This window comes from Dama dama, chromosome 20 (genome assembly GCF_033118175.1).
Source record: "Dama dama isolate Ldn47 chromosome 20, ASM3311817v1, whole genome shotgun sequence".
Classification (NCBI taxonomy): Eukaryota; Metazoa; Chordata; class Mammalia; order Artiodactyla; family Cervidae; genus Dama; species Dama dama.
In genome coordinates, this window is record NC_083700.1 from 51,064,097 (window position 1) to 51,090,035 (window position 25,939).

Consider the following 25,939-nt stretch of genomic DNA (forward strand, 5'->3'; position numbering starts at 1 on the left):
TGGGTGGGGAAGATCCCCTGGAGTGTTGAGGACACGGCAACCCACTCCAGTATTCCTGCCTGGAGAATCCCATGGACAGAGGAGCCAGGTGGGCTACAGCCTATAGGGTCACAAAGAGTCAGACATGACTAAGGCAACTTAGCACATAAACATGTCCAAAATGAAAAATCCCTTTTATTTTCAAGCCAGCTATTGGATAATACTCTGGTAAGGTACTGATTCTAATAAAGCTTAGTAATTCTGCCACAGAAATATCTAATTTATCCACATCCTTTTTGTACTTACTGCCTTAGTTTTTGGTCATCATAGTTTCTTTCCTAGACTACAGCACTCAGCTTCTTTACTTGGTCCCAACTATATCAGAGCATCTTCATCTTAGTTCATCCCCTATATAGCAAGCAGCAATCTCTTCCTAATGTAAAATTTGATTTTGTCATGCTCTTGTTTGAACCTGCTCGTTGGGTGCAAAATAAAAGATCCAAATGTAGCAATGGTATTTAAGGTAATTTATGACTTAAAAACAACTACATCTTCAGTTACTCTCCTAAAGACCTTAAAAATATTTTTTCAAAAAGAATGGATATAAACATTTCATATTTTGGATCTTTTATTTATTCTTCTTCCTGGGATACCCCCCAGTGTTGCCTCTGATATTTTTCCCCCTTATCTCCACTCCTCCAGTCAAGAGCTATAACTCAAGTTAAATACAAAATGGAATATTCTAACACAGAACAGTAGGGAGCTTTTACTGGAAGCAACAAAGGAGGATCATCATGTTCTTCCTAATCTGTGCTTCAGTAAAACATCTTAGAAATTTCTTCTGCTTTGGAGAAACTTCTGCCCTTGGAAGGTCAAATGGAAACCATGGAGCAGTCTAGACAGAAGACCTGGATATGGTATGTTCACATCTGCTCCTAGTCTAGGCCTGAATACATTTGTGTTGTCTCAAGGTTTAGGCACCCCATTAGGTGGGCTCACCCCGTCAGAGAAGCATCTCCCTGTGTCACACATCCCCAGGAGAACCATGATGAGAAAGGTGATAATTCACTTCTGACAAGACTAATAGATGAGACATTTATAAAGTCAAATGAATCTAACAATATAAAAATTTCCAGTTTTGGAAGATGTTTTTGGTAAATGGGAACTATCGTAGGCTACTGGGAACTACCCACTACTACTATTACTAAATGGGAATTAGTAGTGGGAACTACTACTAAATGGGAACTACCACTAGTATTTCTAGCTCAAGTTTCCTTAACTGTGAACAGTTTTTAATGTTTATAACTATTTCTCTACCTCTAGAGTCTCTAACAATCTTTTCCCCATTCTAATCTACCTCTCCAACCCACAAAGACATCATGGAAATTAGAGCAACATTTCACAAGTCTGCTCAGAGCTTGCTATGTCCGACTCTTTGCGACCCCATGGACTGTAGCCTACCAGGCTCCTCCGTCCATGGGATTCTCCAGGCAAGAATACTGGAGTGGGTTGCCATTTCCTTCTCCAGGGGATCTTCCCGACCCAGGGATCATTCCTGGGTTCCTGCATTGGAGGCAGACACTTTAACCTCTGAGCCACCAGGGAAGCCCATGAACTACAGCAGTGACAGGTTTTTATGTATGGCCCATATGCCAGTGTATATAATCTATATGAAAGTAAGTTGTGTGTGAACTGTACATATAATTTTCTTTCATTCAAATGTAATGAATACATTTGGGTATAAAGGAATATGTTTCAGGGATTATCTCTACCCTGGAATTTACTAGTTATGATTTTCAGTATTTCAGATACATAACATTTAAGATGACCTTGGCATTTTCATTTAGAAGTCAACTATTCAATCACAGCTATTTACTCATTAATTTCTTACCTAAAAGAGGCAGAATTTGTAAAGGTGAAATGTTTTCCACACTCTGTGAATGTTCTGGTTCTTGATGATTAAATACTAATTGGTGGTGGTTTGGTGGTGTTCCATTTGAACATGCAGTCTGATGAACCGGGCTAGTTACTCCAGAGGTTGTATCTTGCACAGAAGATTTTACCTGTTAAGACAGAGTTAAACAAATCTTTCAGAGCTTTAACCACAGAAGAAGTATAACAAAATAAAAATACAAGAGAATAGAATATAACTTAACACTGTCTTTGAATATGTTATTAAAGTCACATAAATTTATAAGGTATAATTATCACGATCTTACAAATGAGAAAAGGTTTAGAAAGATTAAACAACTTGGTCATTATATAGCTTGTAAGTAGAGTCAGGCATCAAAGACTATGGTCTTAAGTTACTAGCATACACAGACTTAACTCATATGTTATTAAACAGTGCTATTTTCAAATGTTTTCCTGTGACTTACTGAAAATAAAAACTGAGCTTTTATACCAAATCTAGAGACTAATCCACTTTTTTTACCTCCTTTTCCTTAGTGAATTAGAGCTATAAATGGAGGGTGTGTTTATTTAAAAAAAAAAATCACATGGCGGTTGACCCACAGATTATCAACAAATTCTGATTGAGTATTCTGTTAACTACTTATTGGACTTCCCTTGTGGCTCAGCTGGTAAAGAATCTGCCTGCAATGCGGGAGACCTGGGTTCAATCCCTGGGTTGGGAAAATCCCCTGGAGAAGGGAAAGGCTACCACTCCAGTATTCTGGCCTGGAGAATTCCATGGACTATATAGTTGCAAAGAGTTGCACATGACTGAGCGACTTTCACTTCACTAACCACTTATTAAGAAAAGCTGTATTATAATAAATATTTATTTAATACTTGGGTGAGCCTTTTATATAGTTAATTTCTCACAATAATCCTATGAAAAGAAAGAAAGTGAAAGTGAAACCAGGGTCTCCTGCATTGCAGGCAGATTCTTTACTAGCTGAGCTACCAGGAAAGCCCATAATCCTGTTAGTTGCTCAGTTGTGTCCAACTCTTTGCAACCCTATGGACTGTAGCCCACCTGGCTCCTCTGTCCACAGGATTCTCCAGGCAAGAAAAATGGAATGGGTTGCCATTTCCTTCTCCAATAATCCTATGAGTTTGGTATAGTTATTATCCCCATTTATAGTTCACAGTGGGCTTGCCTGGTGGCTCAGATGGTAAAGCGTCTGCCTGCAATGCAGGAGATCTGAGTTTGATTCCTGGGTTGGGAAGATCTCCTGGAAAAGGGAAGGGCTACCCACTCCAGTATTCTTGCCTGGAGAATTCCATGGACAGAAGAGCCTAGTGGGCTACAGTCCATGGGGTCACAAAGAGTCAGACATGACTGGGTGAGTGACTTTCATTTTCACAGTTTACAACAGGACTTAGATGTAACTTAAATTCTCACATTTATTCAGTGGCAAGATAAGTTACAGTGCCCAAGCCCAGGTACCTTATCTGCTAAACTATAGACAGTACAGAGACAAATGAGACAATCTTCCCTCTCCACTGAATAAAGGGGTTAGGATTATCATCAGTTGATAAGGCATAAGCAAGTGTATGAATACTTATGCTAGCTTGAATAAAATTAAGGCCATAGGAATGTTTATCTCAACAATAATAGAGACCCAAGCCCAAAGTTTTAAAGTCAAATGCTGAGATTTAAATCAGCAAAACATTACTTTCTGAAACACATAAGTATGTACATTTATTCATTATTCTATAAATATACTTTGTTTTTATGTCTTGAATGAGCATTAAATTCTTCAGTGAGTGACACTGAGAAAAATTTGGTCACAAACAGATCATAAAGATAGAATTCTATATATTGAGAATTATTCCAAAGTTTGTTTATAACTTGACATAAATTTCTGTTTCGACTAATACCTATGGCAAGACAGATCACCTGGATCTTTTTCCCACTCAAAAACCTTTGAGAGTTAATGCTTACCTTATCTAGCAAATTAAATATTAACATTTTATCTAGGTGTACAAAGCCCCCCCATTACATCTCCAAAGACAACTAATCCCATACAAACACCATCTGCTACCATATTTTCCCAAACACACCTCCCTATGCTTTTTGACTCGCTTCATGCTACTCTGTTTAAAAAAGTCCCTAATCAGCATGTCAATATACTAACCATTTCTTCCCTTTCTCTGTAATTTAAAACCCATTTTAAGCATTTCCTCCTTCATGTAGTATATGTGTGTGTGTGTATATATATATATATATATATATATATTCCTCCTTCATTTTCTCAATATAGATGATTATAGATGATTACAGCACTAGCCATACCATCTCTTTAACTGTGTGATTATCTCTCTTCTTACAACTAAGAGCTCCTTCAAGATAGTATTATTTATATTGTGTTCCCCTTGGAGTTAGATGTTGTTACATAAGCTTATGATCTAATAAAAGGGGTGTTTGTGCCAGTCGCTCAGTTGGGTCCGACTCTTTGCAACCCCATGGACAGTAGCCTACTAGGCTTCTCTTTCTATGGAATGCTCCAGGCAATAATACTGGAGTGGGTAGCCATTCCCCTCTCCAGAGGATCTTTCTAACCCAGGGATTGAACCCCAGTCTCCTGCATTGCAGGTGGATTCTTTACTGTCTGAGTTATCAGGAGCCCTTAATAAAAGTCGTATGTTAGTGGCTCAGTTGTATCCGAATTCTGAGACCCCCATGGACTGTAGCCTGCCGTGTGCTTCTGTCCATGGGATTCTCGAGGCAAGAATACTGGAGTGGATTGCCATTCTCTTCTCCAGGGGAATAATAAAAGGTATATATCTATAATTCTGTATTTGAAATGGGTACAAAGGATTAAAAGTTTTATGAGGATGACAACTTGAATTAGTAGTAAAAGATAAAATTATTTACCCTTTTCAAAGCATGTCAACTACTAATCAAACATAAATGTGCTAAAATCAATAAATGGTAATTATAAGCTTTAGAAACTCTACTACCACCCCCCTACTACTTTTTGGGGAGAAATTCCACCTTACTGTGCACATCTTACTGCATGCACATGGGGATACCAAGACTCTCCTTCTGTATTTAGAGCCTTAAGACTTAGCCAAAACTTCTATAATTTGTTCTACTTACAGTTTGACTTAATATTAAAAAAAATACATTAGAAAAATGCAGCCAAATCATTTCACTATTCAATCTTTTTTATGAAGAAATCTATGAACATCTACGTGAAAAAATGAGTGACAACACAAAAAAATAAGAAAAAAATCTTTTTAAAAAATGAGTGATAACTCTTCATTTAAATAAAATCAAACAATTATAACCATGTAGTTATAACCCATATAGTCTTAAAATTCTGAGGTAAAATGAAGAATTAACTTACCTGTAATCTCTCTTTAGGAGAATCATTCTGTTTTACTCCAGTAAATTTAGGAAACATTTCTGCAAATGTATATAAAAAATATTTTAGTATTTGCCAACTTAAAAATCATCTAAATTGTAGGTCTTGCATATTAGAAATAAAGTGATTTTAAGAAAACGGTCAACTTCTGAAATCAAGAAATTCTTACACTTACCAGGTTTCTGCCCTCTTGGAATCAGTCAAAATTTCTAAAGAGATACTTGCTTTGAAAAGGGATATTTTCTTTTCTACCTAATGGAATAAATCTCTCCTTACAAATTTCAACTTGGATTTTTAGGCAAAAAGAATTATGTGTTACTTCAGAGTAAACCACTTGAATAAGTGATAGTTTAAAAAGAAACAAGTTACAGCAGAGATAAGAGTTTAAACAAGCAGTACCATTTATACTAAAACCATCTTTTACCAAATAGCCATTAAGAGGCTTAATTAAAATAATTACAAGTTTACTATAAGAGAAAGGAATGTATCTGAGAGGATACAATCTTATTAAAAGTGAAGCTATTTGATTAAGCATGATAAAGTCTGCTCTGCTCCTAAGCATTATAGTAAAGATCCCATCTAATTAATCCTGTTTACTTCTGAGCTATCGGATAGGCTCCGCTACAGAGCAACAGGTGGGTTTCACAGCACCTCCTTCATCTATAGAAATGCCTTTACAGCTGACACTGGCAGTAGAGTGGATATTAAAAGAGACCTCTCTGACATGGTGTTCACAGGTTCCACTTTCTTGATCCTACAATTCATTCTGGTGCTATCCTCCCCAGTCACAAGCCTGAGTCGGTGTGGTAAAGCACCAAACTGGTAGTGAATGCCTTGATCCATCTCTCCAAGCCAGCTTTCATGAGCCACCTGAGCATCATTTGCTTCAGGCTTCAGGGCACCAAGGCTGGTCAACACCAAATCTTATTCAAACTTAACATTCTAATTTTAATAGTTACCTTCTGTTTTCTGAAATGCCATCAGTTTCCACTGGATGTGTTACTGTTCTTTCCTAAAATGTTTGATGCTGGACATTGTTAAAATTGCTAAATGCCACTCAAGGACATGCTTTAATTTTAAAAATTTAAGTATTTAAAATGACATGAACCATCTTAATGTCACTCCACTAAATATTATTTTAAGTGTTAGGGGCAAGGGAAGGCAAGAAGAGACTGCAAAGACTGAGGGTATAGATCCAGGTAGCTTTCACATTTAGGAGAAAAATTATGATTTCAGCTTTGAACAAAAAAACAAAAACGAAAAACAGACTTCATTAATATGATCATATACATACATCCATATATCTATCTTAATTATCCAAATATGCACCTAAACAAATTACTCAATGATATAAACTCTTAACTATAATAAAAATACAACATATCACATTAGTGTTGTGATGAAAAATTTAAGGGCATTATCTTAGTTTTCTGATACAAAACTAAAGCTCACAACTATTACAAAAACTATCCTCAAAATCTAAAAACATGAGCAAAAGGCATCAAAGAATTTTAATTAAAAAAAAAAAACCAACACCAAGTATAGGATGCCTCAAACAAGTCTTACAGACTATAGATATATGAATAATGGTAGCCTAAAACTCAGTATTTTGCTTCTCCTATTCTTACATAGTTGATGTTCCAGAAACAAAATAAAAGTGCATATTTCTGTTTGTTTATAAGTTCCTGGCCTTTGGAATTAAAAGGCAAATATATATATTTTCACTATCAAGCTTAAGACCACATTTCAATAAATGAAGAAGCCCTGCCAGGTCTTAATAAAACTGAGTACTACAGTGACAACATATACGCTTATCAACTAACTTCTCCAGGGAACTGTGATAACATGCATACCTACCTTATGAGGATCCAATTGGATAAAATATGTTAACTACTGAACAAATGAATATTTTGCACAGTATATAATGTGTGCTATTTTCATATTTCCCCCAAAACTTCAATATAAAACTCTGATTGAAAGTTTTTACTTCCAACCCAACAAATTTTCATCACAGAATCAAAAAAGAGAGATCTGGAGTTAACTATTTGATTGAAGGATTTGATAATAATACCCATCATCTATCAAAGCACTGAGATCAATGCTCCAGTGATACCAAATATTATCATCAAGCCAATACTGACTTAAAAACTTGATAAACTGAATATGAATATAATACCATACATAATGTAAAACCAGAATGTAATGCCATTATAGCAGAAAAAAATTACTGAAGATTTTTAAATTAGAAAAACAAATCACACTTCTATTATAAAAGACTGGGTACAGAAAAGTGATTAGAGGTCATTACCTTATTTTATTGGAAAGAAAGCATATCCAGAGATGTTAAAGAATCTGCCCAAGTTTATCATCTAGTTCTACGAATAAAAATCAACCACTTTGAACCGAAAAAAATTTGCCCCTTTTAAAGAATGTTTTGAGCATTTTCATCTATGTGTGTGGTACTTATTTTAATATAGAACAAACTGAAGCTGTCTCTTCCTTTTACCAAAGTCATTTTAACTAGAGTTAGAAAGTGGAAACAAACAAAAACATCTAGATTGATGGTTCTCAAACATGGCAGCACATTAGTCACATGGATACTTACTTTGACACTATATTTATCTGGTCCCACTCTCCAATGCTATCTGGATACTATTTTTAAAGTTTTACAGGTGATTTCTAATGTACTGCTGCCAAGGTTGAAAAACATTATTCTAGACAGCCTGTTTATTCAGTAAGACGCAGTTTTAAAATGCACATGACACAATTTATCCTATTTCTAAGACTCCTGGCTCAAGTACAGACCTCAATATGTGCAAGTTTTTAAGCAAGCCTGGGTCCCTGAATTTATCCTTCTGGGGGTTTAAAAACACCTTAATTGATAAGAAACTAATGAAAGTTTAAAATACTTAAATGATGAATACTAATCATTTCTCTTAAACTTTCTAGCTTGAATGGTGAAAAATTACTCCAAACTGTCTTTTCATGGCTTCCCTGATAGCTCAGTTGGTAATCTGTCTGCAATGCAGGTAACCCTGGTACGATTCCTGGGTCAGGAAGATCCACTGGAGAAGGAATAGGCTACCTACTTCAGTATTTCCTTGTGGCTCAGCTGGTAAAGAATCCATCATTTCATACTTCCTATATTTACTAAACCACCCTCCCCCTTAAAAGGTAAACTAAAATCTAAACTTTAACCAAGTTTTTCCTTTCTTCCTTGAAAAAAAAAACAACAAAAACTGCATCATTGTCACTTCTACAGAAGACCTGGATATAGCTAAAATGCGAAATGATTCTTTTATTCCTACTTTTAAGTCAATGTAACTAAGAAAGTTAAAAAAAAAAGAAACAATTGTTACTTAAAGAATTTCATAAATTTCACTTTCAGAACATTACACTGAAGCCAATAAAAGCAAAAAATCCAAAATATGAAGTGACAAATTCATTTTGTCTTAATCAGGTAAAGAACTGTTGCCATAACCATTCAATTTCTTTGTATATAACTGTTTTAAGAATTGAAACGATAATCATTCCTGAAAAATATTATATTCCACACTAGTTAGGTATTTGAGCTAACATCTGGATAGTTCCTGAAGCTATTTCCTACAAAGTTAGAATCAAAAAAGCAGTATTATCTATGAGCTGTTCCATTTGATGGTTTCTCAGTATTATTAAATCTGTTAATACTCCTCCTCATTATATCACTCAAGATAGCCAATCTTTGTTGAATATTAAAAAAATCTCAGTTGCTTGTGTGTACATTCTAGTACAGCCTAGTTAACACAGGATATATGCATCTGAAATTCATTTATATTGTCAAGGCTATTTGTATCTTTTGATCTGGCATCTAATGATATTTTGGGTTATGAAAAATAGAAAGGTTTTATATTTATGCCAATGTTTAATCACTGGCATAAATATAAATAGGATAGGATTTTATTATTTTTTTTTTTGGTCATGCCTCATGGCTTGTGGGATCTTGTTTCCTGATCAGGGATAGAACCCAGGTCCTTGGCAGTGAAAGTGCAGAGGCCTAACCACTGAACTGCCAGGGAATTCCCCATCATCCTTCTTGACTTATCAGCACATGATAATTTGCATATGCCAATGTAACTCAAGAAGATACTTTAAATGACAATATCAAGTCACACTGAAATTTGCAATTAAGTACTGCTTCCAGCCAATAGATTTCTTGCTTGTATTTTTCAAAGATATGGAATTTCATGACAGTTCTATCTTGGAACTGATTTAATATCTTGTTTGAAATTATAATTAAAGAATTATTAAATCTTTCCTTGTAACTTACTCCTCTCTTCCATTTAATTAATCCAATTTAATTAGCCCAAGCAGAATTAGTCCATTTTTTCAAACATGCATAAAGTAAGATTTAAGATTACATAGAACATAACAATTTAATGTGGAATAAACAGCTCTACCACTCTCTATAACATATAAATATTTTTCAGATGTCGCCCTTAAAATATTTTAATATACCTGGAACAGAATAATACTGCAGTAAAGAAAGCAACTCATAATACAAGAAAGCTATAAGGAGAACTTTAAGTCAATACTGTCAAGGAATTTAGAAATTAGAGATCTAATTTAGAGATCTATTAATTTAGAAATGTGTCCTTGATAACAGAAATTATAAAAGATTGTGACTTGGTTAAGAAAACTGCATATGGTCTCAAGTTGCTATAAAAATCCAGGAAGACAAGTATTAAAAAATATATTAAGAAAAATTACTTGAGATCAATATTCTTCTATCAGAGAAGAATTTCTCCCATCCAAGTACTAACCAGGCCTGACCCTGGTTAGCTTCTGAGATCAGATGAGATCAGGCGCATTCAGGGTGGTATGACTGTAGACCAGAGAAGAATTTCTCACACAAACTTTCAGAAAAGATGCCACTACTAAAATTTTGAAAAATGAAATTATATGCATATGTCCTATTTTGAATAATCCAAACTCTTATTTAACCCGAGTTCTGATAATTGAGATATTCCTTGTTAAAGTCTCAGCTCTTGACAAATCATAATAAATTTTAAAGTTACAAAGTCTTACTTATATTTTCAGTTAACTTTTACTAATATACCTAATTTTTACAAATTATTATTTTCTCCAGATCTCCATTTCCCCTCACCCTGAAACTTAAGACTTGGGATTTGTCCATTTCTTGATAACATCATGTGCATAATTTAAGAATGATAGATGCTTTGCTTATTTTTACAATAGGTATAGCTAATGATAGTCTGAATTAATTATTTTTCACAATTTGCAGTCCTTTTACTTTTAGTTTTTGTTGTTCTCAGGAAAGTTAAAGAAAATGTTGTTAACTTATACACCAGAAATAAAGAGCCTTACAGTATTATAAAGGGTACAACTGAAGTTAATAGGAGAAAAGGTCCTATTGCTTCATTTACTAGTTTATTAAGCAAAGTTAATTACTGCATTAAGTTAAGCATTGCATTTGCAACTTATATATATATTCAGTGTTTTTTCAATGAAGTACATAGTTGGTTTATAAAACAATGAAAATTTTAAACATAAACAAAAACTCTTATTATCCTATCATTTTAGAAGACAAACTGACCTTAGTGTCATAAATCTATCTATACACTCTCCATACAGTAGACTGAAATGTAAAAATTTGCTTCATTGATTTTAACAGGTGTTTTTAAAAACACTTCATTATTTGAAAAAGATGACATCAAACAAGAATGTCAGTCATAAAATAAAAATTCAATAGTGCTTTAAAATTAGAGTTCTGAGGCTGAGTTATTCTGTTTGAAAGTTAGGAAAACACATACTACCACTATTTTAAGAACACAGTAGATGACAATCTTTCCCTCAAGCAACATATTGTAAGATTCTATTGGAAACTGATAATTCAAATTAAAGTACTTCACTGAAGCACTCTGAAGTATTTTTCTGCTAATACTCAAGGTCTTAATCAGTAGTCAATATAAAATTAGATAACTTAATAAGAGTTTTATCCTATAAATAAAAGACAAAGTGGTCTAACTTCTTAGGCAACAAATGCTTTATTAGATGACATTACAAATGCTAGTCACAATTTAAAATACTAAATGCAACTTAAAGAGTTTTCCAGCATGTTTTGCTTAAAAGTCAACTACAAGGAAATAATGTATACGGAGTCCTAAATTAATTAAAAAATTTTCTAGGATGACAAATTTCAATAAAAGTAAAAATTCTGTTGATTCTAACAAAAATGTTTACCACTATATACTTTATAAATCTAAAACAACATGAGGCCATCAGCACCACAAACTAAAAAGAACCAGAAGTGAAACAATATACTGCAAGGCAGCAGACTCTTAATACCAGACCGAAATAAGATGGATATTCTTACAAATGGTAAGAATTCCTGATGTGACAACATTTTGTGTGGGCTGTTTTAAAAAGAACTGAATCTCATGACAAATAAGAAATATCTTATTTAAAATAAAGCAAAATTTGATGCCTAAAAGTGCCCTATATTTGAATGTGCCTTTTGGTGAACAATGATGGAATGCCTCTACCAAGACCATATCCTGAGGGCAGCCATACCTGTCAATTATGTAAGTGTCAATGAAAGAGTACAAACAAAACATGAATGAATGAGTTAAACTTGATATAGTTGATGATAAACTCTATGAGGTAATATCATACTTTAGCATAACTGAGACTCTGAATTTAAAGTATATTTTTCTACAAATGGAAGATAACCTACAGTGAAGAAAACACTGAAGTGAAAAAAAATCTGCTTTACACCATTTCTAGGATGACTGGTTTCTTAATTCAAAATGATTATCCAATTCAGAATATTTTGTCACAACACTGCACACTTTGCAACATTAGAGTGATTTGATATGTCAAAGTAAAAGATGTCCTCAAATAATATTTTATTAAAAGAAGATCAGCATTTTATTCTTTGATATTTTTGGTATTAAGATCTGAATTATATATTGATATTATCCCACCGTTAGTAAATTATTTTCAACAGTACAAGCTTATTTTCAATATTACAAGCCTGTAAGTCACATATGTATAATAAGAAGTTTCACTTTACACAGTATCTCTTTCAAAAAAAAGCTGTAAGACTGTCAACATGCAATTAAATAAGTGTGGCATCCCACCATAGATTCTGGATAAGTAACAAACATTAAGTCTCAGTATCACAAGAGAAATATTTCCCCACAAGCAGAAGTAAGCTAACCTGATTCGGAATCACTGCTGTCGGAAGAGCTGGAATCGCTGCTGCTGCTTTCAGACTCTGATGAACTGCTGCTGCTGCTACTGCTGCTGCTTTCACTCAGTCGGGAACCACTTCCAATAGCCTTGGATGGCTGAGTTTTCTCAGCTACAAAATAAGACAAGACATTAAAAATGGCAGATATTAAACTGTCACAGGAACATTTTAAAAACTGCTACTGGGACTTTCCTGGTGGTCCAAAGGTTAAGAATTCACCTTCCAATGCAGGAGACACAGGTTTGATCCCTGGTTCCAGAAAATTCCACACACTGCGGGGCGACTAAGTCTGTGTACCACAACTGTGTACTGAGCCTGAGTTCTAGAGCCAATGAGCTGCAACTACTGAAGCCTGTATGCCTAGATCCTGTGCTCCACAACAGTAGAAGCCACCGCAATGAGAACCCCATGCACCGCAACTAGAAGAGTAGCTCCAGCTCGTTGCAACTAGAGAAAGCCCATGCACAGCAACTAAGACCCAGCAAAGCCAAAAACAAGTAAGTAAATAAATTAAAAAAAAACAACAAAAAAAACAGATACCTACGTTTTGTTTGACGTTTTCTAGAATTTAACTGATTATTGACATCCAGTAACCGTTTTTCCAACTCTAGTTTTTTCTCTGAATTAAGTTCTTCTCTTGACTTCATTATTCTCTTACCTATGTGATTTAGAAAGGAAAAAAAAAAGTGAGTACAACCAAAAGAGTGAGTACAACACAAATACTAGACTGCTTTCTAATACATACCATGAGGTTTTAGTGGCCTTTTTCTTAGACATCCAGCAACATATTTTTCCAGTTCTCTCAATGTTGACGATTTCAGTGTCTCAAAGTCTATCTCTATCTCATCAGGGTTGGAATTTCTCAATGAAGGCTCTCTGGATTGTATTATATGAACAACTCGCCCAAGTTTATCTCCAGGGAGTTTGTTTATATCCAAACTCAACTGTCTTTTCTCATCGTAGTTCATAGGTTTTGCATTATCTTCATCTTCAGATTTCATAGTGAAGACCTGTTGTTTCCTCTTCTTTGGCAGACTGTAACAAAAGTTAAATTTAATCAAATGTATTTCAGATAATGTTATCTTAATGAGGCATCATTAAAGATACTTACTTGCACTTGGATTTTTCCTTTAGTTTCATTTGCTTAGACTTTTTCCTTGGATTTTCATCTCTGTTATCAATCTTTTCTTTTTTCTTTTCCCTTTTAGACTTCTCATTCTTTCTCTTTAGCTTACGAAAAGGTACTTGGGACAGAACCTGTAGCTGTTGATGAACAGCTTTAAGCTGATAAAGGAAAAATGCTTTAAACATTAATGATTCTAAATAAAGTAGAAAAAAATGAAGGCACTCAAAAGTCAACAGTATCCTTTATGAAATTCATTTACTTCAGACTGATATTTCATTTCATAAATTCATCACTTTGAAGGGTGTGTTTCAAAGAATATTATGTATTTAACCCATAAACTTAAATATTCATCTAAAAACAGACCAAGAATCATTATTTTTCCAGGTAGTCTTAAATCATTGATTTTTCAAGATTGAACTCATAGCAGGTTAACATTTTATCATAAAAGGTAACAAATGTTAAATAAAGATCCTACCCATAAACTATCCAGGTTATGTTATGTAAATTTTTCAGTAAGCATCAACTCATTGTAGTTATAATATAAATAACAGAATTTTAAGATGTATAGATTTTTGAGTAGAAAAAACTATTAAACATTAAATATGTACCAATAAGTAAAGTCACAGTTGCTAAGTGATCTAGATATAACAGCTTTTAATCTACTTTTAATCTGCAAATAGGATTTTATAATAGATCATCAGCAAGCAGCAGCAGCTCATAGAAAGAATATAAAAACTTCTATCAGTAAAATGAACTACCTGCTCCTGAAGCTTTGCAAGACGCTGAACTCGTTCATCTTCAGAATCACCAGAAGAGTTATCTTCAGAAGAAGCTTCACTACTGCTTTCTCTACCAAAGGTTTTTGTGGTATCTGTTTTGATGTAACATACAGGCATACTCTCAACAGGTTCATCTGGGATCTTTGCAAAATGCATTTCGAAAACATCCTATAATGGAAAATCACACTGTTAAGGGCCTCTGCATTTCTGATTTAATGCAGCAGTAACACACATTTCAGTGTCATTTTTTTTGGCTGCACCGTGCAACTTGCTGTATCCCAGTTCCCCAATCAAGACTGAACTCTAGCCCCTGGCAGTGAAAGCGTGGTGGAGACCTAAGCGCTGAACTGCCAGGGAATTCCCTCAGTGTCATATGTTGATGAGAACTCTCTTTGTGGTAACCATTTCACAGTATATGCATATATTGAATCATAATCTTATATACCTTAAACTAATCAATGTCAATTATATACCTATAAAACTGGAGGAAAAAAAAAGATTTACCAGAAATATAGTTAAGACCTCATGCTTCCCTGACTACCAACCTTAGCAACTTTTGTGTTTTTCCAGGTAAGATAGATCTTTCAGATTAACTGGGGGACTTCTTTTCAGATCTTCTGCCCTGTGACTGCATCATTCTACTAATTCCCAATGACTCAGCCTCAAAAGTCCTTGAGCCTTCCGTTCAGGCTCATTGAATGGGACACTGACTCCAGGCAACTCTGTCTCAGGTATCTATTGTCCTTTCTTCACTAATATTTCCCCAATGTCTTCTATATGTAGGACAGCTTCATTAAAACATTTACTACTAATGTATTCTATACCTCATAAAGCAAACAACCCAACCCCACAATTTTAAAAGTACAAATTATGCTTTACTTAGTGGGGGTAGGGGGTGTTATTTTTTATCTCTTGAGTTATGAAACTTTTTAAGCTATGTTCAGAGGAAATTTACTTTCACAGCACAAGTAAAAACTTACCTGAAGCATTCTTGCCATTGTAACCACTTCATGGTCTGGAGGGTTGTACTTATAGCAATTCATGAACATTAATCTAACATCTGCAGCAAATTCATATGCATCTTTATATTCCTGGTTATCCATTTTTGCCTAAATTAAGAAATTACAGAATTTTGAGCACCTATATTAAGTGTTTAAATTATAAAATAATTCCAACATACAATAGAATAACAGGTAATACCAAAACCAGATATCCATCCAGATTTGACAAAATTAAAACTCTGCTACATTTGTTTTATATTTTTAGACTTTGAAAAAGACCCAATGAATTTTGACAAGTAGAGATGAAGGAGGACATTCCAAGTAAAGAAAAGAACAGAAACAAAAATCACAAAAGCAAGGGGAAAAGGGAGTGTTTCCAGATAACCTAGGATAGACTAGTTTGATTGTAGCAAAACAATGAGTAAATAAACTCCTTAAATCAGCCTTGAACATCTAAATGAAGGGTTTATAATATTAAAATTCTCCTGGGAATGGAAAGACATTAAAAACTGAACAGAAGAGATATATCAGGATGGGTTACATTTTCAGGTAGCTGCATATAAAGTGGATAGAAGAGTGAGGATGTAGAGTAGCCAGTTCAATGAAAAATGATCAGACAAAAAAATCCTATAAACTGCTGGGAAAAACAAGTGTATATTAACATAAAATCTATTAACAAATACAAAAAGCCAATAAACAAATATAGCATGCCAGACTTTATTTGTAATTAAAGAAACACAAAACTAAAACAAGAAGCATAATTTTCTACCACTCAGATCACTGGCAATTTGGAATGATTTCAAAGAACTAAATTAAATAAAGTCACTATCTTCTTATCCCTGGAATTCTTTAATAGCCTCATCGCCCAGTCCTCACATTGCTACTAGAGAAGTCATTATAGGAAACAAATATGACGACATAATCCTCATGTTTAATGCCAGCTCTAGGCCTCTACGATGAGGGTTTTTCATGTTCAAGTCCCAGTTTCCTTCCAGTCTCATTTTCTCCTAATCACTGCTTCATATTACATTTCATGTTGGCTTAAATATTGTATTCTGGATTTTTTTTATCACCTCAGGGTGTTCCAAGTTGCTTCCCCTGCCCGAAATGTCCTGTAACTTATTAAGTCCTATTTACCCTTTAAGACTCAGCCCAGGTTTACCTATTTCAGGTAGTGTTTCATGACCTTTCAGTCTGTACTAATATAAGTATCAGGGGAAAGTAGAAGAGCATATTTTGAACTCATAACGGTTAGATGTTTTTTCAGAACTTAAAACATGAGCCTCATCTTGAAAGTGCTAATTTCCAATCAAGAAGAATAAAATAAAACACACAGTTGGAGAGAGGAAAGAGATTATCTACAAAGGGATGACAAGCAGACTGACAGCAGACTTCCTAGCAGCAACAATACATGCCAAGAGATACTGTCCTAGTGCTGAGGGAAAACAACTAGTTCTACAATGCCACAGTTAGTTAAGGAACCATTCAAGAATAGACAAAGCACAGATACTTTCAGAGATAAAACTATTAAGAGTTTACTACCTATAAATGCTCATGGATGAACCACTAAAGCTTGCACTTTGGCAAAAAGAAAAACCAAGACAGGAAAGAGTAAGAAGCAAGAAATAAGAAATAAGGGTGAGCACAAAAATTAGTAACACGTTCACTAAAAATGTTGATGAAATAAAACAAAACTGTGTTTATTTAATAAAAGAAGAACCAAACTTCCAGATAATAAAGAACAGGGAGTACAATGAGTAGTTATTTAGGAAGAACACTGAGATAATGCATCGTTTTGAAAATGGTATAGTTCTATTCTTTTAGTAGTTTCCCTATAAAAAATATACATAACGAAAATTTTCCAGTAATTTAAAGTTTCCAAATCAGCAATAAAGAAAACTTACCAATCTGGCAGAGGATTGGAAACCACATAAATGCCTTGCCAAAAATTTTTTTGTAATATAATCATGCAAATTAAAAATATTTTAAATATATAACAATATCTACAAAGTGAAAGTTTAGGGTACAGAGTTATATTACATTCTATAACTCAAACACTGTGGTAAAATAACCAAGAATGTGCTTGAACTGAAGAAAATAAGAAGATACACTTTAAAATATTCCCATTATTTAAAAATGTTCCCATCATTTACTTCAGGTGGTATGACTGGTGCTTTTTTTTAATCTTTTTTTGAATTTTAAATTTCTTTATGATGACAAGATTACTGTTATAGTCAAGAAAAGAAGTTCCTCTTATTAGGACAACATTTACCTTGATGGTTCCAAGATCCATTGGGGTTTTCACAATATCATAGTAGTTATGGAGTCCCAAAGCATTAACATCAACAGGATTATAAAAGGGCCACGCATATGACAAATGTTTCTTTCCAAGCATTTCTTTAAGAATTTCACTACAGTGCCTTAATTGTTCGGTTACTTTAGCATTCTTTACAACTTTATATTGTTGCTGAGAATCCGGCAAAACATTCTTTAGCATATTTTCTTTTATAGGTGGCATTTTCCCTGATTTTTTTTCTGTAAGTGTTGGGGAAGATTCACCACTTGCTTTAACTACTGAAGTTGTAGGAGTTGTTGTATCTGCTTTCCTCTTCACACCCTTTGTAACCTAAAGTGAAACAATTTGAAAACAAGATTATATTTAAGGTGACATCCAGAGCAACAGTTTTCAAACTTTGATCATTACCCTTATCAGTTAAAAAAAGGAAATGATATTTAGCACCAGGTCATCCATGTTTTTAGGAAAAGTTAATTTTTCTTTCATAGGTAAAATAAATAGTTCAAATATTTCCTTCCCACATCCCGAAGAATTGTCTGGTCAACTTTGAGACCAACCAAAGGTGGGGAAAAGTCATGGTTATATTAAAAAAAGAAAAAAAGTTTCTGAATACCTGAAATCAGTACACAATTTTAAAAAGAAAATTGTTAACCCACCAAGTTGTGAACCAATAAAAGTTATATCACCCCCCCCACACAAAAAGTAGCTAGACAACTGATACTAATACTATAGAGATAATAAATCGGTTCAGATTCTACCTAAGAAATTTCTAAAATTTGTTTTGCACCCCAGGTCTCTGTTCACAAAATATGTACAGACAAAAAGACTTTTGACTGCTGTATCTCTCTCTCTCTTTAGTCTCTAAGTCGTATCTGACTCTTGCGACCCCATGGATTATAGCCTGCCAAGCTCCTCTGTCCCTGGGATTCTCCAGGCAAGAATACTATGTTGCCATTTCCTCCTCCAGGGGATCTTCCCAGCCTAGGGATTGAACCCAGGTCTCCCTGCACTGCAGGCAGATTCTTTACCAAATGAGCTATGAGGGAAGTCCGACTGCTGTATGCTTAAGACCAATTTTTCTATAAACTTCAAGAAAAGGTATAGATATCACAAAAAAAACTTACATTGAAACATTTTAAAGTGAAAGTAAACTTACCTGGGTGACTGTTTGTGAGACAGTGTTGAGTGGAGCACCTTGTGCCAGGTTTGAAGGAGAAACAGATGTTTCAGGAAATACAGAAGGAATTACTTGCTGTGTAAGCAGTTTTCCCAGTGCTTTGGGGGACTGTTTTCCTTTAACAGAAACTGTCATATTCTGTTGAGTACCTAGTAAAATGTAAACAAGAGTCAGTATCTGAGTAAGACATAAAGCAATTTTTCTCTTAGCATCCTACTTTAATACATTTAGTTCAACTTTTGTGATTTTAGCTTCACATAGCTGTAAACCTCAGCAAAAATTTCAGACACATTGGAGACAACTATATGGTACTGTGTGAGGTCTTCAGAATGCTCTGCATATTAGTCCATCACTGGCCGACACAGAACAGATGTGAACAAGATTCTCTCATCAAAGGAATATCTGTACATGTTTTTTTTGTCCTGTATGTTCCCAGAGAGTGCTAAGACTGGAGACATTTGGATCACACCACCCTGAAATCTATTACAATCAGCACCCAGGATCCATAGGTTGGGCACATGCAGATTCAACCCTCCTTGGATACAATGCTCAGATGCAACCCATGGATATGATGGACCACTATACTATGCCATTTTATATAAAGAACTCAAGCATCCAAAGATTTTGGTATCCATGGAGGGGTCCTGGAACCTGTCCCTCATGATTTTGAGGCATGATTATATTTCAAATGCCCATCCTTCCATCAGGGTAATTCTATTCTAATTGCTCAGGTCAGAAACGCTGGAGTCATCTGTGACTCCACTCTCTCTCTCAAACCCCATTTCCAATCCATCAGCAAACTACTTTGCTCTATCTTCTTATCCAGAATTCAACTATTACAGGTGGTAATAACCTGCATTACTGCACTAGCATCCTAAGAGGCCTTCTTTCCTTCTGCTTTTTACATCCTGTATCCTATTCTCAAAAATAACAATCAAATTCAAATAAGATTGAGACACTTCTGCTCAATGTCCAGTGGTTTCTAACTTTTCCTCCAAGTAAAAGCTAAAGTCCTCACAGTGGCTGCTCAGGACCCCATAAGACCTCTCTACCCTTTTCCCCATACGTCTACTGTCCTTCCAACCTCTTTTTCCTATCATCCTACCCCGTTCACTTATTTCACTCCAGACTACTGGCCTGCTGTCCTCAAGTCTGATAAGCATAGGCAGACTATTTGTTCCACCTGTCAGGAGACAGCCTTATGGTTCACTTCAACATTCCCTTCAGACTTTACTCAAATTCTCAAATATCACCTTCCCTTCTCCTGCCAACCTATATAAAACAACCCCCTTTCTCTATTCCACCAGTCGCTAGTTCACTTTTTTCTATGCTGTTATCATATTTGACATACAACATATAAGAATCCCTAACTCCCCAAATCCTATAAATCTAGGAGTTAATAGAACACAGATGGAATTTAGGAAAAGTATACCTAATACCAAGCCCTGAAAAATACCTCAATATTTAGAGACTGATAAGGCCAAGAGGACTACAGAATAGAAAGTAAACCCACAGAACTAATGTGTACCAAGAAACAAAGGCATTTCAAGAGACAGTAGCCTTCTAAAGCAAATACTGACAAATGAGAATAGAAAAATATTACTTAAATTTAGCAACATAAAGAATTGATAAGAATTGAAATGATAAGAACCTTTTTAGTGATATAGTATGGCTAGAGCCTATACTGAAGTGAGTTCATGAGTATGTAAGAAGCAAGCAAAAAAGCAGGAAGGATACAGGGAAAAGGTGAGTTTTAAAGATGAAATACTAGAGCATATTTATAGCATAATAAAATTAACCTGATAGAGAATGAAAGATTAATGATACATGAAACGGGATAACCCAAAGCAATAAAATCCTTAAGAAGGTAAGGAGGGAAGCAAGATTCAGATCATAAATGAAGGCAATGGCCCAAAGTAACAAAAGAGAAAAGGATCCTGTTATAGGCGTTTGCCGACCCCTCTGTCTGGAATGTTCTTTGAACCTATCATGTATGTATCTCTTTGACTACCAAAATGTAAACTCTAATTCAGAATAGTGTTTTGGTACATAAGAAGTACCTAAATATCTGTTCAATCAATAAATCAACATCAATTCAATTATGGCAAAGTTTTTTCTTTGCCATAAAGTATCAACATGTACTCACATTATTTAGACTAGCTACCATTGTATGGCAGTTTACCTACCAACGTGCATAAAAATAACATGACTTAAGCAATAGAAAGCTTCTACTAAAAGTCACTTGGAAATCTACACCTTCCCAAACTTGAGTTCTATCACCTCTAAAGCCTTCTTCAGCTTTTCCAGTGCAAGTCACTTTCTCACTCAAACCACAGCACACGCTATGTGTAATTTCACCTGACAGTTATTCTAATGCACTGCCTTATTATTTTAAGAAGTTTTATAATGCTTAGGCTTATTCTGTAAGACTTAAGATCAATCTTTTTCAAAAATAAGAATAAAATAAAAAGTTATTAACCAGTAAGTATCTATCTCACAGGATGGATGAAAGTAAGCTATAAGTCATGATCCACCCGAAAGATCTATTAACAACTAGGAAAAAAGTATATCATACTATCAATAAAACAACCTCAACCATCCCCTGAAGTGGAACAAGTTTCCTATGTCCCAGGCACTTAACATATACCTTACAAATATTTATAAAAATGAAAGCTAAATAATTTCCAGGTATCATAGATGAAGAAACATGGAATGATTACAGAACTTAACCAAGGTTTATAGCTTCAGTGACCCAAAGATAAACCAACATTTGAACTGTGACAGTCTTGGTTTACCTCTTCAATAACCCTTCTGAACACCTCAGATTAATTTTATAATTTCTTATTTAAATATTATGATATTAGCTGTAAAACATTTCCCATTAAAGTTAAAAAAATTTTTTTATATGAACCACTTTTAAATCTTTATTGAATTTGTTACAATACTGCTTCTGTTTTATGTTATTTTGGCCACAAGACATGTGGGATCCTAGCTCCCCAATTAGGGATCAGACCTGCACCCGCTTCACTGGAAAGCAAAGTCTTAACCACTGAACCACCAGGGAAATTCCCCTCCCTCCTAGAGTTTTGAGTTAAGAATTAGAAAAAGAGAATCTTCAAACCCAAGAGCAACTTTTCATTCTTAGCTAGGGGATCTTTTGGTACAGAAATTATTGGCAATTTTGGCCCTCTTAATTAATACAACACAGATACATGATCCACTAAAATAGCAATTGCAACTATGATTTCTTTGGTGCCCACTATGATGGGAATGGCATAGGGCTTCCCAGGTGGCTCAGCAGTAAAGACTCCACCTGCCAATGCAGCAGATGTGGGTTCAATCTTTGGGTCAGGAAGATTCCCTGGAGAAGGGAAAGGCAACCCACTCTACTATTCTTGCCTGGGAAATCCCATGGACAAAGAAGCCTAGCAACTAGACAACAACAATAACAATGAGAATGGCCCTATTCTACAGGAAACCTGGCTGCAAGGCCATAATCTATGTAATCCTAATCCCGTATGACAGTCATTACGACAGCCATCTTTGTGCTCAAGGTTCAGATTGTTTAAAGGGACATTTTATACCAATATAATAGGATGCAGAAGGACCTCTAGATGTCTGTCTCCTTTCAGGGATTTATTTACTTTTGGCAGCACTGCATGGCTTGCAAGATCTTAGTTCCCCGACCACGGATCAAACTCATTCCTCTGGCAGTGAGAGCACCAAATCCTAACCACTGGACCACCAGGGAACTCCCAGGGATTTATTATTTAGTTCCAGTCATCAAACTTATACATACATACACAAGCATTCAAATAGATATGACAAAGAAAGAGAACATAAACTTTTTCTTGCTTACCTTTCTTTATTCTTTCCTTACCACCCACAACTTGTTCTTCTTGTGGCATCTGAGATAATTTCTGCCTGAACAGCTTTTCTAGAGCTTGAGCCATAAGAACAATGTCATCTCCAGGCTAGAAAATACACAGAATGCAACGTAAGTTTACACAGTATGGCCACTGTATCAAATTTCTATAATTCAGGCTACCTTAGTGAAGGTAGTGCCATAGTACTCTTAGTATTTACTAAACAGTATTTATTGCTTCTAAATTAAGTTGAGAAAACAGTATAGCAGCTCACACTTAAAATTCTAACATCCTACCCCTTTAACTTCTAAAAAGGACTGGGGATGCCTTTCTGAGCACTAGAGGGTTATAATCCAACCAATCTACTTATACACGAAAGTATTAGAAATCAGAATTTCCACCTTACAAACAGGCTACAAACAAAACATATTCATGGCTGTGGAAAGTACCTCATGGTTTGACTTGATGTGATTCAATTTTCAATTAACTAAGCAATAAAGTGACACTGTAGAGCTAAGTTTTTAAATCTTAACTATCTGCTTAGAAGTCTTCAACTTGCTTTACTTGACTACTGAGAAAAAAGTAAATTACAAAGCAAAAGCCTAAAGTGGAGACACAGTTCTAAGTTAGCTATTAATAGTTTAGGAAAATTACTGAACTTTTAAAAAATTAAATGTAAGTGGACTCTTTAGAATTGTTAAATTAAAATGAATTTACCAATGGTATTGTCAGAACACCATTAGTTATGATTTTTTTAAAAATTCATATTGACTATAGTCTTAAATCTATTACACATAAGGTGGCACTGATGATTACCTTGGAAGCCAAACCAACATTTCTATTACATTTCAGTACCTGAATAAATGAGATATAAATTTAAAAAATTTCTAGATGTGATAGGACCACTTGAAAAAGATGCTGTACTTAGGGAAATGGGAATCCCATATGGAGGAAGACTGAGTACACAAATCCAATCTTATGGATGAAAATAAAAGTGAAGATTAAGCTCACAATGTACACATATATTATCATACAGGCTAATACATTAACAAATGCAAATACTACCGCTGGGATAAAACAGAACATGTCTGAAGTTTAAGTTAATTTGTATGAATTTTAGAAGTATATCATTCATTTGGCTTCTTAGGTTATAGCTAGCAATCCATACCATAAAAATTTAACTAAGTTTAGCGTATAATAAGATTTATCATTCATTTATAACTAAAGTAGCAGAAGCGTAAATGAGAACATTTTGAAATAACACTTTACTCACAGAAACCAGGATCACTGGTATTTTATTTTTTTTAAATGTAATAAGCCATTATAGCTATTCACACAACAAAATGAACAAATACTGCTATGTGAAAATTAGGAAATAAAGTAAGAAACAGTATTTTTACAAATATGTAATGTACCCCAAATCAAGACTTGAAATTTGAAATCCACATACTTGTTCATTTATATACATCTCCTCTATGTAAGAGCAAAGAATTAGCATGTATGGCATAAGGCTTACAGACCTTGTTGTATAAATAACAATTTGAGAACATTGTATTGAAATCTTCTATGCATTCTGAAGCTTTCACATAATATTTATGTTCCAAACGCTTCTTGATTGTATTTAAATCCATTGGGTTTTTTATAATGGTATAATAATCCTGTGGTGTAAGAAGAAATTCAAAACGTTAGTTGTAAAAATGAATTCACAACAATTGGTACATAAAGAATTTTAAGAAACTAAACATCTGTAACTAGAGACAGAAATTGATTACCTTTAAAAGCCATAATATGGAAATAAAACCTTTTGTGATAAGAAACAAAGTTGATTACCATGACATTTTTCTTCAGAGAGAAGAAAAACAAAAGCCAATAACAAAATAGAAAGCATAACAAAACAATAAAAGAGTAGAACCATCCTGGAAAATAACAAGTAAAGGGCATGAAGAAAAAGAAACTAGGATTTATGAGTACAATCTCAGCTCCACAGTTTACTAGTTACATTACAAATTCTTAAGCATTCTACTATCAGATGGCTAAACGGTGGTGCCAGTGGTAAAGAATCTGCCTGCCAATGCAGGAGAGGTGGGTTTGAATCCTGGAATGGAAAGATCCCCTGGAGGAGGGCATGGTAACTCACTTTAGTATTCTTGCTCGGAAAATCCCATAGACAGAGGAACCTGGCAGGCTACGGTCCATCGAGTTCCAAAGAGTTGTACACAACTAAAGCGACTTAGTATGCACAAAAATTTCTAACCTAAGACCTAAAGTTGAATTCTGTGCATGAAGCACCTGCGTCTGCCAGGAATTGTTGAGAGTGACTTCTTGGCGAAGGAGCTTCTAAAATTCATACAAATTTAGAAGGAACTTCTAAAATTCATACAAATTAACTTGTCCTCTTTATGTAAGACAACCTTACATAAAAAAATCAAGAACATATGCTATAAACAAGAAAGCATATACTTATAATTTACCAGAAATTGCTAAAATGAGAATTTCAATCCTCAGAAAAATGAGTTTTTTGGCTAAGGAAAAAATATTCATTGGGATATTCTTTAGTGGTGCTGAATAATTTATTAAATATATTTCATAATATTATTCTGTCAGTGGACATTTACAGGGCTTTATTTGTTTTAAACAAACATAATTATAAGACATACTCACAGGCAACTTTAGTTTGACAGCATCCACAGGCTGCTGAAAAGGCCAGGAGAAACTATGCTTCCACAAAGCCTTCAGGACAACTTTCTGTAGATACTGCAGCTGATTTGTCCATCGCCCATTTTTCTTAGTATTTATGTACTCTGGTGGTGCAGGGTTAACAAGAGCTGCTTGTCGACTTGGCAGAGACATTCTCAACTGCTTCAAATCCTTATATTCTAGTGTTGTCTACAGGTACCTATTAAAAAAAAGAAAAGAAACCAAAACAACAACAAAAAAATGGAGTTATTTTCAAAGCACCTTTAAAATGGTTTCTATAGGAACAGAAAAGTTTCCTTCAAAAGTAGATTTCATATTTTAAAGCATATCATGTTTAGGACAGAAAAAGAAAAAAGAAAAAAAAAAAAACAAATTAGTCAATTTGAAAAACAAACACGAACCTTTTTCTATGTAAGTACTAAAAGTTGTTTCATTATGTATGCCTTCG

General features: G+C 34.5%; 1 protein-coding gene across 1 annotated transcript in view; it reads right to left on the bottom strand.

Annotated features, from left to right (window-relative positions):
• Positions 1-25,650, bottom strand: part of BRDT (bromodomain testis associated) — a 40,925-nt gene extending 15,275 nt beyond the window's left edge. Inside the window, exons 1-13 of the mRNA XM_061168447.1 lie at positions 25,456-25,650; positions 24,315-24,452; positions 22,788-22,902; positions 18,908-19,077; positions 17,728-18,081; positions 15,435-15,563; positions 14,434-14,622; positions 13,661-13,833; positions 13,295-13,584; positions 13,094-13,207; positions 12,517-12,660; positions 5,280-5,338; positions 1,871-2,042 (exon numbers count right to left, since the gene is read on the bottom strand). Coding sequence (XP_061024430.1) covers positions 1,871-2,042; positions 5,280-5,338; positions 12,517-12,660; positions 13,094-13,207; positions 13,295-13,584; positions 13,661-13,833; positions 14,434-14,622; positions 15,435-15,563; positions 17,728-18,081; positions 18,908-19,077; positions 22,788-22,902; positions 24,315-24,452; positions 25,456-25,644 — 2,236 coding nt within the window. The 5' untranslated portion in view covers positions 25,645-25,650. The remainder of the gene's footprint in view (positions 1-1,870; positions 2,043-5,279; positions 5,339-12,516; positions 12,661-13,093; positions 13,208-13,294; positions 13,585-13,660; positions 13,834-14,433; positions 14,623-15,434; positions 15,564-17,727; positions 18,082-18,907; positions 19,078-22,787; positions 22,903-24,314; positions 24,453-25,455) is intronic.
• Positions 25,651-25,939: the final 289 nt, after the last annotated feature.